Source organism: Thermobia domestica, chromosome 15 (assembly GCF_964235325.1).
Source record: "Thermobia domestica chromosome 15, izTheDome1.hap1.1, whole genome shotgun sequence".
Classification (NCBI taxonomy): domain Eukaryota; kingdom Metazoa; phylum Arthropoda; class Insecta; order Zygentoma; family Lepismatidae; genus Thermobia; species Thermobia domestica.
In genome coordinates, this window is record NC_137468.1 from 118,977,749 (window position 1) to 118,992,423 (window position 14,675).

The following is a 14,675-nucleotide window of genomic DNA, read 5'->3' on the forward strand; positions in this document are numbered from 1 at the left end:
CATCACGGTCAAATTGCAAAGTCAAATGAATTGACGTTTGGTATATAATCAGGCTCCATTCCCACCTGGGAAGTTACCATACGCGTGTCACTTTCATTATAATACATATCCTTAGGGGGAGTAGAAGTCCGAATTTTTGCGAAAAATTTAGTATCTTACAAGCCGTTCAACTGAGAGCTGAAATTCAGCATATAACTCTTTATTAAAAATAAAGAGAATATGTCCTGGCATTTTTTAAAATTATCTTTTATGAGCGGGGGACGGGGGTGCATTTTCTATATATTGGAAATTGGTAGTGGGTTGATTTGTAAAAATAATCGAAAACGATTGATATTAGTTGAGAAACAAATTGAGTAGTGCAAACTAAAGTTCTTTTTCAATTTTATACCCACTGCTTTCTATTTATAATTGCTGAAGCTGGTGTTTAATATATGGAGCGTTCCGAGCATAAGGCAATCAAGCCATAAAGTTAGAGAAAAATGGCCATAAAATTTGTATTCTAAACTTAATTACAAGGGCATTTTCAATTAGTACGGCATGCTTAATTATATAGAAAATTATTTTCTCTCTCTCTCTCTCTTTTTTTTTTTTTTTTACGTTGGTCTACTTTTCCTTGATTTGAAACTTTCAAATTTCACCCTATTTTCTACTGAAATGTGTCTGTAAGGCAACAAAGAAATAATTATATATGATAAATTTAAATTCATTTTAATTTGGAAGATGAGAAACACTTTGCCATTATATATCGTAAAGGTCAGACCTACCAGTATTGTAACAGAGAGGTGCTTGAGCCATTGACGGTAGAAATTCAAACTCCGATAAGTGATAATTTTACAGTCTTGTTTTATTACAAATGTACCCTCTTTAGTCAATGGAGAGGAGGACGTGGGCCATCGGTCAGAGTTGATGTCGATGGGTTTTGGTGGGTCGGAGTTGGTCGCAATGGTTCAGAGTGGTTCATAGTTGGTGGTGGGTCAGAGTGGATCACGATGGTTGATGGGTCAGAGTGGGCCAATGGGGCATTTGGGTGGTGGGTGATAGTGGGTCATGGTGGGTCGTGGATCAAATTTTCATTGACCCACACCATCTCTGGTTAAAATTGTACTAAAGATAAGAGGCACCGAAGATGCATGTCGGCTATTATGCTCAAATTTTGCTCATGGATAGTACTCCACCAGGAAGCAATAAATTTGAAACGGTTCACGGTATCACCTTCTAGAACTCGAGATGTAGGGGTTTGTCTGATTGGCTAAATTAAGACGTCAATGATTTATCCTTCAACAACCAAGCTTTTTATGATCGTTTCCGTGGGGAAGTCAGGAGAACATGTGCCTAGTAATCGTAATATTGATAGTTTGCGTCCACCCCGGGTATTTGTTTTGTTTTTTTGATTCACCTAAATATAAACAAATCACACATATAGGCATTTTGACATATTTTGGGAGAGTAATTCTGTGGTTCGTTGGCGTTTCATCGCGTCTCTGCTGCTGGTGGTAAAGTTTTCAAAATGGAACTTGGGCCACCACGGATCGTCGCTGCGGGGCCACCAATTTCTGGCGAGAGGTCAATAGTTGACCATCTGTAGTCCACCGACGCTTACAGCTTAGAGTAATGAACGATGTCTTTGCCTTGTAGAGTTCATGACTACCGACGTCGGCAGTCAACTAGCTTTTAGTATTCCTTTACTAACCATCTATTGTTCATGTTTGTACACGGTGTTGTCATAATAATAATAATAATAATAATAATAATAATAATAATAATAATAATAATAATAATAATAATAATAATAATAATAATAATAATTATTATTATTATTATTATTATTATTATTATTATTATTATTATTATTATTATTATTATTATTATTATTATTATTATTATTATTATTTGTAGTAATAGTATTATAATTGATGATAGAATAATTATTGTCTATGTATTGTCTAGGTAGGACTACACACAGGATTTGGCTCGTTTTGGTTCGACTTGACTCTAATCCGAGTCGAGTTGGAAGATATTTTTCGCGCCGAGTCCAAGAGTAGACGTCTGTTTCGAGTCGAGTCGAGTTTCAAAGAAAAGTCGTTCGTGCCCATCCCTACTAATGAGAGCTTAATCGGAGTTAAGCGAAATTGAAAGTCTAACTATTTATCTAAGCGACCCCGAAAACTATGAATCTAATATCGATCATTTTCTAGCAATCTTTTATATGTATCCCCCTCCCATTCACCATAGGTAACCCGACAGCAATCTTTTTGAAACTATAAGAAATATGGTTAAAATTACTCTAGACCAGTGGTTCTCAATCTAATTCCTATCACGATCCCCTTTTATCACACGCTCTGGCCAGCGACCCTTTTATAATTTGTTTTATAATAAGCTTGTGTGAGATTTTTAACATACCTATTTCTATAATAGTAGAATCCATTTTTTTGTTTATAGTGAACAGTGCCATGGAAAATCAGTGCCCGGGGCGAGAGTACGGTATAGTACGATGTCACCGTATATATGAGTGACGTCGACAGACTAGCTACCAAGCGCCACCATGGTTGGCACGAAGCTCAATAACATTTTCAAAATAAACCCTACCTTTCCTTAATTTTGAGCACATTTTATTACCTTTTTCCTTCTATTTTACACATGTGCACATGTACTTTCCTAACATGAGTAACACACTTCCTCCGAAATGTGTGGCCCCTTTTTTCGGCGCCCGGCACTGACAGTGGATACAGTAACTGTAATATCTATATTCCCAATGACGAAGGTGCTGGTTCAAGATGAATGTTAAACTCCTTCATTGAAGAGGCCATTAATGTATCCGATCTAAGCCCACAACTTCTTGACCAAATAATAGAATGATCATGCGACAAGTCTTTGCAACTGGTTTTTTGTAACGAAGACTTGGACAAGTTCTGCCTGATGAGGAGAGAAGAATATCCTGGTCTGGGGATTGCTGCTTTAAAAGTAATAATTCCATTTGCTATATCGTACTTGTGCGAAAGTGTGTTTTTTTTTAGGGTAAACATTAAAACAAAGATAAGAAATCGCTTATCAGTTGAAAATGGTTTGATAATGTTCGTCATGAAGATTGAACCGGATATTGCTGCACTAGTGAAATTACACCATGCTTAGGTATCTCATTAGGTTTTAATTTTAATTGTATTTCAATGTGCAGGTTTTGTTGCATGTGTATTTTTCTAGTATTTCTATATACAGTTCTCATTAGTTTTATATCATACCTCTTTGATTTAAATTCATTTTTAAACAACTCTACTAACTAACTAACTCTATGGCCTATGGAACCCGGAGGTTCAATGCCGCGTTCACAAAAGCTCTACACTGACTTCTATCCTTAGCCAATTGGATCCAGTTTCTACTTTGTATTCTTATCTCAGCGAGATCCATCTTAATATTGTCCTCCCATCTCCGCCTAGGTCTTCCTAATGGTCGTTTTCCGATTGGTCTTCCAGTCAAGATTTTGAAAGCGTTTCTACTTTCTTCCATTCTAGCTGCATGACCTGCCCACCTAAGCCTTCTAGACTTGACGACCCTAACAATGTTGGGTAAACCGTATAAATTATGTAGTTCCTCGTTATGAAGTTTCCGCCATTCCCCATTCCCGTTCCTCTTGGGTCCGAATATTCGCCTAAGGATCTTGTTCTCAAATACTTTCAGTCTATGTTCTTCCCTCAGAGTAAGCGACCATGTTTCGCAACCATAGAGAACAACAGGCATGATTATCGTTTTGTATATTTTAAGCTTCAAATTTCTCGACAGAATTCGCGACGACAAGAGACTTTGAACCGAATAGTAACACGAATTCTACACCCTTTGAAAATGTTCAGTAGACTTATTTTTTATTGTTCTTTACAGTGTGTATAAAAAATAAAAGTATGCTTATCAGAACGAAATTAAAAATAATATTTAAAAATAATTTCTGGTATTAGATTCTAACTATATTTATCTCTTCCGCCTATCTTCGCGATCCCCTAGGGGCCGCGACTCCCAGGTTGAGAAACCCTGCTCTAGGCATACATGAGTTATGTTGGAACATACATACATACACTTTTATGTGTATAAATGCAGATAAGAGATAGCTGAGAGAGAGCGATTAAGGAATTGCCGCTCTCAATCTCTTCACTTTACTTTTGCGATTCGCGAATTTCTTGCGTGGCAGTTTGGGGCTAGCTAGTTTTTTGTCTTGGACCACGATCCGATTTTCGATATGCTCTACCTAAATGCTGTAATGCGAATATTGAGAAGTTATCTGCGATGAAAGTAGCTGCAAATAAATACATTACATAACTTATTTATTGCTATTACACGATTTTTTAAATTTGTATTCAATATTCACACGTAACACACCGACGTTCTGTGAATACCTCAGATGTTATATTTTAAAGATAAGAATTACTTATGTCGTGAAATGATATGAATATATATATTCAACTGATATATACAACTGATGATATGAATATATATAGTCAACTGATATATACAACTGATGAATTGTAATGTAACTATTTTACATAATTTTCATGCATTGAGGAAAGTAGAATATCATAAAAGAATTTCACCTGAACGGGTATCGAACTCACGATTTAAGCGCTCGGTGGTGTACCACTGAGCTAATATGACCGCTTTTCGGAAGCTGCTTCTGAAATATAACTGAGTTCATACGTAAATGCTCTTTTCCGTATGGAAATCACAACGACGAAACGAGAGTGTGAATACATAGTCTCGAAATATTGTATCATTAAGTATTTCAATGTTACTTTTTTCTACACTTAATACCATTTCAACATGTCTTATTATATTTAACAGAAGGAAAAACATATCTGTACATCGTTTCCCGATTACTAAGGTTGGCTTTGGAGGTTCGAACCAGCAGCTTTAGTTTACTGCTTTCCGAAGATACCCGAAGTTGGACTTCGAAAGTGTTTGTCTCAAAACAGCTATCATCATATCGCTCAATCTGTTTGGTATATGGTATATGTTTTTTTACGTGTAAAGTCAGTATAACAATTCATTCTTTAAACAGCTTTTCGTATGTATTAATATTCCTTTATAAAAACTGTTTTTAATATTATTATTACGGCGCACCATTTTCAGATTTCTTTCGCGAGTCGTTGACCAAGTCGTTCCCCACCAGCGTTGCCAGACTCACAGCTCGGAATTATTCCAAAACCTGATCGAACTTATGCTAGATTCGGTCAAATTATGCTAGATCCTCATAATTACTAATTCAGGAGTTTAAAAAAACGAAGTTGAGATACGATAACGTAACTTAAAATACACAGAGAGCAAGAATGCATGGATAGAACTCAATACTTCACGCACCAAAATTTTAACTCAACTAAATTAATGCAGTCGTTGCCAGATTCAATGGCGTATATGTCGTATAAATGAATGCAAAGTTTTTGTTTACATATTTTGAAAGAAAATTACTTCGCAGCATAAGCGGAGTTGGGAATCGTCTGCTGGGGGGGGGGGGCGGCAGATTTTTGGTCGGTCTCGGAGCTGTCATTTCAGGAATAAATATGATCATGAAGTCAGAAATAAAGATGGTGAAGTTGTCAAAAAGTTGGGGGGAGAATGGCCCCCATAGCTCCGCCCATGCGTCGGAGTTAAAGGATTAGAAAACCCTGGGTGGAGCCACAAAAAAGCCCAAAGACGTTTCGAACTTACTTCGAAAAATAAGACTGCCTGTATGGTTTACCGACTGTATGAATCAATGGAAGAGGATACATCTCTGCCGTTCTTTTTCTTCCCACGACCAACTTCTTTCTCATCTCCAGGTTTTACGGCTTTTTGATAAACTTGCTGAAATTGTGCTAGATTTGGGCAGGATGCTAAAAGCAAGATGCTAGATGCTAGAGACATGCAAATTATGCTAGATCTAGCATCATTATGCTAGATCTGGCAACGCTGTTCCCCACAATAGGCGTGTCGTGCAAGTAACCAATCACACGTCAGGTACTAGCTTTTACCTATTGCTTCCCTCTCACAGCTCAGAACATTGGTAACTATGGATAGACGTACAGCAGTAATTACTTTATGGGAGTTGGAAGGTTATTCTGCAACTGCAGCTAGCAGGCGAGTAGGTGTCCCGGCCTCTACAGGAAGGCGATGGATTCGGAAATATGGTGCTACAGGTCAGACTGATAATTTACGATCTCCTGGTCGTCCGCATGTGTCAACCGAAGCCCAAGATGCGAGATTAGTAAACGAAGCCCGGTTAGACCCACTAAGGACGTCTAGACAGCTAAGGGAAGTTTCTCTCTTTTCTGGTAGTAAGCATACAGCTCTGCGAAGGCTTCGTCATGCTGGGTTACGTGGCCGTGTTGCTGCCGTGAAGGAAAAACTCTCAGGCGACCACAAAATTTACCGTCTCGCGTTTGCACAGGCGAATGTGGGTCTCAATTGGGAAAACGTAGTTTTCTCAGATGAATCCATATTCACAACATCAAAGGAGGGACGCCGTTTTGTGTATCGTCCGAGAGGCACCCGATATGACCATGGATATGTGGCTGCTTGCAATCGCAGTGGCCATGTATCTATTTTATGATGGGGTTGGATTTCCAGTCGCGGAGCAGGACAGCTTCATAGAATTGAAGGACATCTGGACAATGCTCAGTACTTAGACATTATCAGTAATATCATGGTGCTATCTGTACGAGTATTTCAGGCTGATGGTGTAATTCAGTTCCAGCAATACCAGTCGCCAATACATACTTCCCGTGTGATTCAGGAATGGTTCGCAGGGCACCCTGAGATTGATTTAATCGACTGGCCGCTCGTGGAGCAGACCTCAATCTCATGGAAAATATGTGGGCAGAAGTGAAGCGTACTCTAAGGGAAAGTTGGCCTGAGGCAGATCCACCAAGAACTCAGGATGACCTGTGGCATCTTGTTTCCGAAGCATGGCTGGAGGTAGGGGAAGGAGATAGATTTGTCACCCATGTAATAGATTCCATGCCCAGAAGAATGGAGCGTGTAATAAATTCAGAAGGGTCTTGGACACAATATTAATGTCCCCGCCTTAACTCCCGAAAACAGCCCTTTTCAGGGCTACCTAAACGCTTCTGAAAATATTTCTAGAAGTAAACCACTCCTTGTATCCGATTTCTGTGCAATCCTACCAACAAAAGAATGATAATTAGCTGTAGGCTTTGAACTCAAGACCTCTTTATTGGCAAGTCCGTACTCTACCAGTGAGCTAACATGAACACGCAAACCCAATTTCAAGAAACACGATTTTCAATTTCTGGTATTCGATGACAATGATGCTCATATACTTGGCAAATGTTGTATTCAACTTGGGATATTCCGCAACACACACACACACACACATAAACAAAGCGAAAGAGAGAGAGAGAGAGAGAGATGAATATACTAAAGCATATTCAACGTATTCGAATGAGACTCTAAGTAACGACATTCCGTTCTAAAGAGAATTTGTGTTTCTTCCCGTGACGTTAAGGGGATCGGGAAAAGTTATGTGTCTTGAAGCAGGATACGACTTTGGATACTCTGTTTATACACTTTCTATATCCGTAGGAATATATTGTATTTCACGAATGTAAATGACATGCTGTAATGAGAATATTGAGAAGTTACATCTGTATGACAAATAGATGCAAATAAATACACTACATAACTTATTTATTGCTATTAAATGATTTTCCTAACTTGTATTTACATCCTCATATATAATACCGACCTACTGTGAAAATTATCTCAGATGTTATATTTTAAACATAATAATTACTATGTTCTGCAATGATTATGTTATATATACACAACTTATGTATTCTAATGTAATTATTTTATATAATTTTTCATGCATTGCGGAAAATATAATTTTAAAAAAGGATTAGCTTAGACGGGATTCGAAACCTCAACCTTATGATTTGAAATCCGACAGCTTACCGATGAGCTAACACAACCTTCTAGCGATGTATAACGGATCTCAAGATAATTATGACATTCATATCCATTACAAACGCCGTTTCTGTTCTACTTTGACTTTTATTTTAGTACTCAGGCGATAATTATGTTCTATTTCTTAACTTTGAGCATTCTTTTACATATGGAAAGATTCTTTAACGTATTTAAATGTTCCATTACGTATGGAGAGCTAAATGACAAACAAGCATGTGCTAACATTAAAAAAAAAAAGGTTTCGAAATATTGTATCATTAAGTATTTCAATCAATGTTGCTTTTTTAAACACTTGGTAACAAGTCTTATTATATTTAAAAGAAGAAAAACACATCTGCAAACTTTTTCCCGATTGCAAAGGCTGGCTTGGAGGTTCGAACCTGGCTTACTTTTTCCCGAAGATACCCGAAGCTGGACTTAGAAAATTTTTGCCTCAAAACACCAATAAAGAATGCGCTCAACCTTTTTGAGACAAGGTGTACACTCATGTCCAAAATTGTTGTCGCATGTCTATAAATACGTTGTTCTACGAATATAATTTGATAACGAATTCGCCTAGTATTTCTTATAATCTTAGTATGTGTATAATTGGCAAAGATATGTATGTGGAAAATTTCATGTCAAAAGAGTAGTAAATAAGAACAATAAAACGAAAATGAAATTTTCTTGTTCATTTAGCAACATTTTATTTTACTCATTATAATTTTCGTATTTATAAATTCTTTCCTATGAAATTTACCACAAATATACATTTCCCAATTATAACGTAGTATTCTGCTAAATCATTACCAAATTATATTCTTACAAGAAGACAATTATAGATATCCGACAATAATTTTGGACATGAGTGTACATATCAGGGCCGGCCCTAGGCAATTTGCCGCCTCGTGCAATGGTATAATTTACAGTCTCCCCCTTTCTCCAGTAAGAACAAATCTTAAAAGTCAGGATTTTAAGTATGCTACTCCAGCATGAACAACGAAGGGGAGGGAAAGTACACTTGCACTCAGAAAGGCTTAAATACTACAAATACAATCTCATTGTGTCTGTTTTTTCTTTAAATATTAATCTATTATGTTAGTGAAAGATAAAGCAAACACACCTGAAATATGCTAACCCTTTTTATAGAATGCAATATCGAGCTTCAATCTCAATATATCAGTTTGCAATTATAGTGCAACTATCTTTTATCTTTAGTTCTTGATTTTCCTTCTACATCTGTTATTTTTTTCTTAAACAGTTGTTCCCACCTTCAATGATAACGACCTTATTTGTAACAAAGACAAGAGTAGCTTTCATATCAAAACTGTGGTAACTAACTGAATGGAACAGTTGTTTGAGAATCGAGTTCTTGTATTTGACAACAATCAAGCAATTTATGCTGGGATTTATTTGACAATTTGCTTTAGCACTGTCCATATGACCTTAAACTAATGCAACCCAAACATGATTTATGAAGGTAGTATTCAAATAGAAGGTCAGCTTATTAAATTTAACTAGCATCATGAAGTCTGTTTCCAACAAGAAATATTTATTTTAAATAATATAGTTATGACAGATGCACGCATCCGTTCCCTACAAATGCACGTGTTCAGTGGCGTATGTAGGGGGGGATTCCGGGCTTAAGCCCCCCCGAAATCTTACTTACTATAGTAAAGTATATTAAATATATTGCAGAATTTTCACATTTTCAGGGAAAGCCCCCCCGAAAGTTAGTGAAGCCCCCCCGAAACAAAATCGTAAATACGCCACTGCACGTGTTGCACATATACCTGTAGTAGAGTCGGCCCTGTATATCATATATCTAGTCGATAAATTATTCATATGTGATATTTAGAAAAATACTAATAGGCAAATTAGTTTTTACCTTTAGACAAGTTATTTGCATTTTATACTGTACGTGATATTATTTTCGTACTTATTAAAGGCCTGCTTTCACCAAAAAACAAATTTTCATTTCGACTTTTATTTCTTAGTTGATATTGATGAAACACTGCTGAAACCCGAATTGTTAGTAGGTATGCTACTCATATATATTGTAAAATATTTGTACTGTATCAGTATCTAGCGTTTAACTTGTTGCATTTTACGGTAATTACACCTACATGAAAATACTTCATACTTAAATAGACGTTAGATACATTACAAATGACCATTAAAAAAAACAAAATTTAGAAAAAAACGAGAGGCAATGTTGTTTTCTAAAAAAAAGTGCATTTCTGAAAATAAGGAACATTTTTTTAAAATTTACAACACTCTATGCATACTACAATATTATCGTCCAATTTCCACCAATGACTGTAGCCAAATGGCAGGGATAAGAGAACCAGACCTAAAGAAAATTCGTAAGGACCTAAGGTCATTTTTTCGGGTTTAGTCTCAGGGAGCAGTTTCACTTTTGTAATCTGAACTGTACATACATCTACTTAAACTAAGAGGTAGCATAACTTTATTTGCTGTTGACATTGCTATAATTTATAAGGCAGACAACATAGAGCAAATATTGATATACGTATATTCAGGAAAACATATCTACACTATATCATTGGCTATGTCATTTTGTCATTAAATCTAGAAAAGGTAAATTACATTTCTTTCCACAGGCTACCCAATAAAATTTATATTACGAATTTGGAGGGGAAAACAGTCGAATATATAACATATTTAGGGATAGTAATAGATCAATATCTGACTTGGAAATTTCATATTAAAAGTATAGAAAAGGATATAGATCCTGTACTAAGGATAATACATCGCTTTAGAATAGTTCTAACAACAAATTTAAAAAGAATGGTGTGGGAATACATAATACAAAGTTATCTGATATATTTCCATATTATTTGGGAACAACTAATAAATCAAAAATATTATCACTCTTAATATTACAAAAGAAAGCTATTAGAATCTTACGTACCATGCAAATAAGAGTTTGCTTATGGAATCAAGTATATTGTCATTTGATTTACTATTAGACATCCATTCTTGTATGTATGTATACATAATGTGTTAGACGTTATATACGTAGTTATTTACTTCTAATAAAGAGGAAAGATGTCTATAATACAGAAAAAAGAATGAAATTGAACTAGATACTGTGTTAGTTCAACAACTTATGATATAAATAGTGTTAACTATGGTATCACTAAAGCTTACCGCCCTAAAATATAAAATATATAAAACCAATCTCATTATTTAAAAAATAGGAGTAAAAGAAATACTTTTGAAATAAATTTGTTGAGTAAATCATATCATAAATCAGCGATTCCCAACCTTTTCTTGACTGATTACACATTTTACTGAACGCCCATGACATTGAACACATTTGTTTGTTTCCTATTAATAATATTAGTTCTTCGTGTCGAAGCGGTTATCGCACGCGTTTCTGGAGTGGGAGACCCGAGTTTCGATTCCCGTGGAAGCTCATATGGTTCGGATCCTACGTTAAATTGAAGACCCATGTCTCATATAGCCTTGCTGCTAAATGGGACGCTAAACTTAAAATCAAATCAAATCAAATAGTGTGAGCGTATAAGTTTCTAGAATGTGATGACCCCTACGTAGTACTGAGCATTGCGCTTGCCACTGGTGGCATTGATTCGGTCAGTATGTCTCAAAATTGGTCTTTTAATATGGACCGCTTGGATACCAAATGATGTAATTTCAAAATTGAATTTTTCCAGGAGAGAACTTTACTTTAACATCTTATTTAAATCACATCAAGATATTGTTATTCACTACCAGCATTAGAAAATGAACTCCATGAATATGTTTTAAGTTACAGCCATAAAAGAAATATGAATTGTTCGTGAGATATTGAACTTCTCTCCTGAAAGATTTCTAGTTTGGAGTGACACCACTTGGCATGCAAGTGGTCCAATTACTAAATGATTCATGATTTTAAATTTCTAAGCTTTTGCAACACACCTTATGGGACCGTGCGACATACTAGCGTGGCGCGACACGTCGGTTGGGAACCACTGCCTTAAGGTATATAGATATATATGCGGTTGAGAACTTGTCTTCTGACACCACCTTGTGGTAAATTTGCACAACATCTGGTAACTTCAGTGGCTTGTTTTCTCTGTCGCTCGTCACATCTTACAGTTCTCTTTCTTTTCTCTTTTTTTCTCTTCCTAATTCCTACCCATGCCAGACGAAGAACACTTTGGTTTTTATATTCTTTCAGACACTGACAAGTTACAGGAGCGCAAAGAAGATACCTTAAGCAATATCTCGTCGAGTGTCGTTTTGATTTGGCGGGAAGCACAAGACGTATCGGGGAGAAGGGGAATGTAATTGTTTGAACTGTAAACTTGACCCTAAACTAAAATGGTTCGAGCTCGGACGAGGCTGAACCTAAATATAGTGCGAGTGTCTAGCCTCCTCTTACGAGAGATCGCCAGGGCTTGGGTTCTGCCCCTATCCAGGTCAGTGGTGAGTAGAGTGAGTGTCTTGCTGGGTCTTGAATCAGCCTAGCTCTTGAGCCACGGTGGCTGGTGGTGGTGCTTCGAAAGATGGGGTTCGGCCGAAGGGGGGCTTCACTGTGTCAATGAATGAATGTGCTGCAAACTGTCTCGTTGTACATTTTGTGACTGGAAAATGACTGTCAGTTATCAAAGTGAAGTGGCGTCCTCCACAAGCGGAGGATTTACCAGACTTCTGTTTAAATGGAGAGGTAGCATCTACAAATTGATATATCGCGAACTACTTCTGTTTTTGTTTGTATTTGGTCTTCTAAGTGCATGCTACAGGAACTTATTCAATGAAGAAGAAAAGAGGTAAGTTATTCATTATAACTTCAGCATCAACAGGTTGCATCTGAATATACATCATAATTAGCACTAGGTACATTATGCGATCAATTTCATTGATATTTTGTACTTCCTGCTGCTGAGATTGAGAGATAATTTTAACCTATATGTAATTAATTTGTTTTTCAGAAGAGAATGTACGGTTTCCTGACGTAACTAACTATCTCTATGGCCCATGGAACTTTATTTCTGTCTTTAGCCAGCTGAATCTAGTTTCTAGTTTATATTTATATTTCTATGATCCATCTTAATACTGTCCTCCAAACTACCCCAAGGTCTTCCTAATGGTCTCTTTTCGATTAGGTTTCCAGTTAAAATTTTGAATATGTCCCCATTTTCTTCCCTTAATGACCTGCCCATTTGAATCTTGATGACCCTACGAATATTAGACATGATGACCCTACGAATATTAGATAAATAGTACGAATTATGCAGTTCCTAGTTATGAAATTTCTGGTATTCTCCATTCCCCTCCCTTTTGAGTACGAATATTCGCCCCAGGATTCCATTCTCAAATACTTTTAGTTTGCGTTCTTCCCTCAAAGTAAGCGATCATGTTTCTCTTAGCCATGTAGCACAACTGGAATAATACATTGATTTATTTATTTCAAGCTTCAAATTCTTTGACAAAATTTGCGAAGAGAAGAGAGTTTGATCTGAATAACACAAATTCCCTGCTGTCAGTCGACATTTAATTTACTGTATATGGATTTGGTCTGTTAATGTTGATCCTACATATTTGAAAGTATCCACTTCCTCGAAATTATTATTTGATATTTTAATGTATCAATAATTTGCAAATTTCCAAGTAGACATGTAGACATATTTAGTTTTCTCTTCACTTACTTCTGGATAAGTATTATCTCATATGAAATTTAATAAAAATATTTAGCAAAGTAATATCTTATAACCAATGCATTGTCCTAAGAAATAAATGCATACTTGTAAATAAAAATTAAAGAAATCGAATCTTGCTAATCACCAACATACAATAAAAATGTCTTTGATAATTTATCCTGTACATTCCGACATTTAGAAAACTGAATCCATGAATAATTAAATAATAACTTACAAAACTTACTTCATTTAATATTTCATTATTTAAAGTGTGGAGCTGATTTATATTTTATTCTGAAACTACCAGTGAAGATGGCAAGTTTCTGCTGTGGCTATTTTTAAAAACTTTTTTTTAATGACCAGCAGTTTAAAAGAAGTAATAATAAACACTTTTTCCTTTCAATGTGTTTCCACAAATTCCATGTATTGTAACAATGAGAAAATCGTTTTACTTTTTGCTTTCCTACACATAAGTGGAAAATTCCCAGAAGCCATTTTTGATAGCAGTTAACTAATTAGTGTATCTCTGTATTGAAAACCCCTTTCTGTCTTTCATATACTATTCGATATAGCCATTATATTCTAAATTTCGAAATTATTCGAGCGCAATAACAGGGACGGATTTCATTTGTTTCAATTCTTTGATGAAAGATAAAATGACATGTATAATTTGATTCTATGAACTAAAAATAGTTTCATGCTGTAAAATGAAAATTTACTTTCTCACAAAATTCAAACAAAAGCAATTTTTATCCTCTCTCCTGAGTCTAGTTTTTAAGTGCTATATATTTTGAAAAGGAAAAATATATATAATATGAATTTGTTTTATTTTATCCTTACATATGCAATGCAATTAAAATATTTCAAAATAGTCAAAATTCAAACAAATTCAGTCTTTTTTTTTTCAAATTTGAACCGATATATTTTCTAAACAAAAATTAAAAATCGAAAAATAAATACTGTATCCGGTTGATCTCTCTCTCTCTCTCTCTCTCTCTATATATATATATATATATATATATATATATATATATATATATATATATATATATATATATATATATATTTGTTTTTAAGAATCAAATC

At 35.5% G+C, this 14,675-nt stretch overlaps 1 protein-coding gene across 1 annotated transcript in view; it reads left to right on the forward strand.

Moving 5' to 3' along the window:
• The first annotated feature begins 12,153 nt into the window (after positions 1-12,153).
• Positions 12,154-14,675, forward strand: part of LOC145671217 (uncharacterized) — a 682,733-nt gene continuing 680,211 nt past the window's right edge. The window contains exon 1 of the mRNA XM_081740095.1: positions 12,154-12,719. Within this exon, the coding sequence (XP_081596221.1) occupies positions 12,499-12,719 (221 nt within the window). The 5' untranslated portion in view covers positions 12,154-12,498. The remainder of the gene's footprint in view (positions 12,720-14,675) is intronic.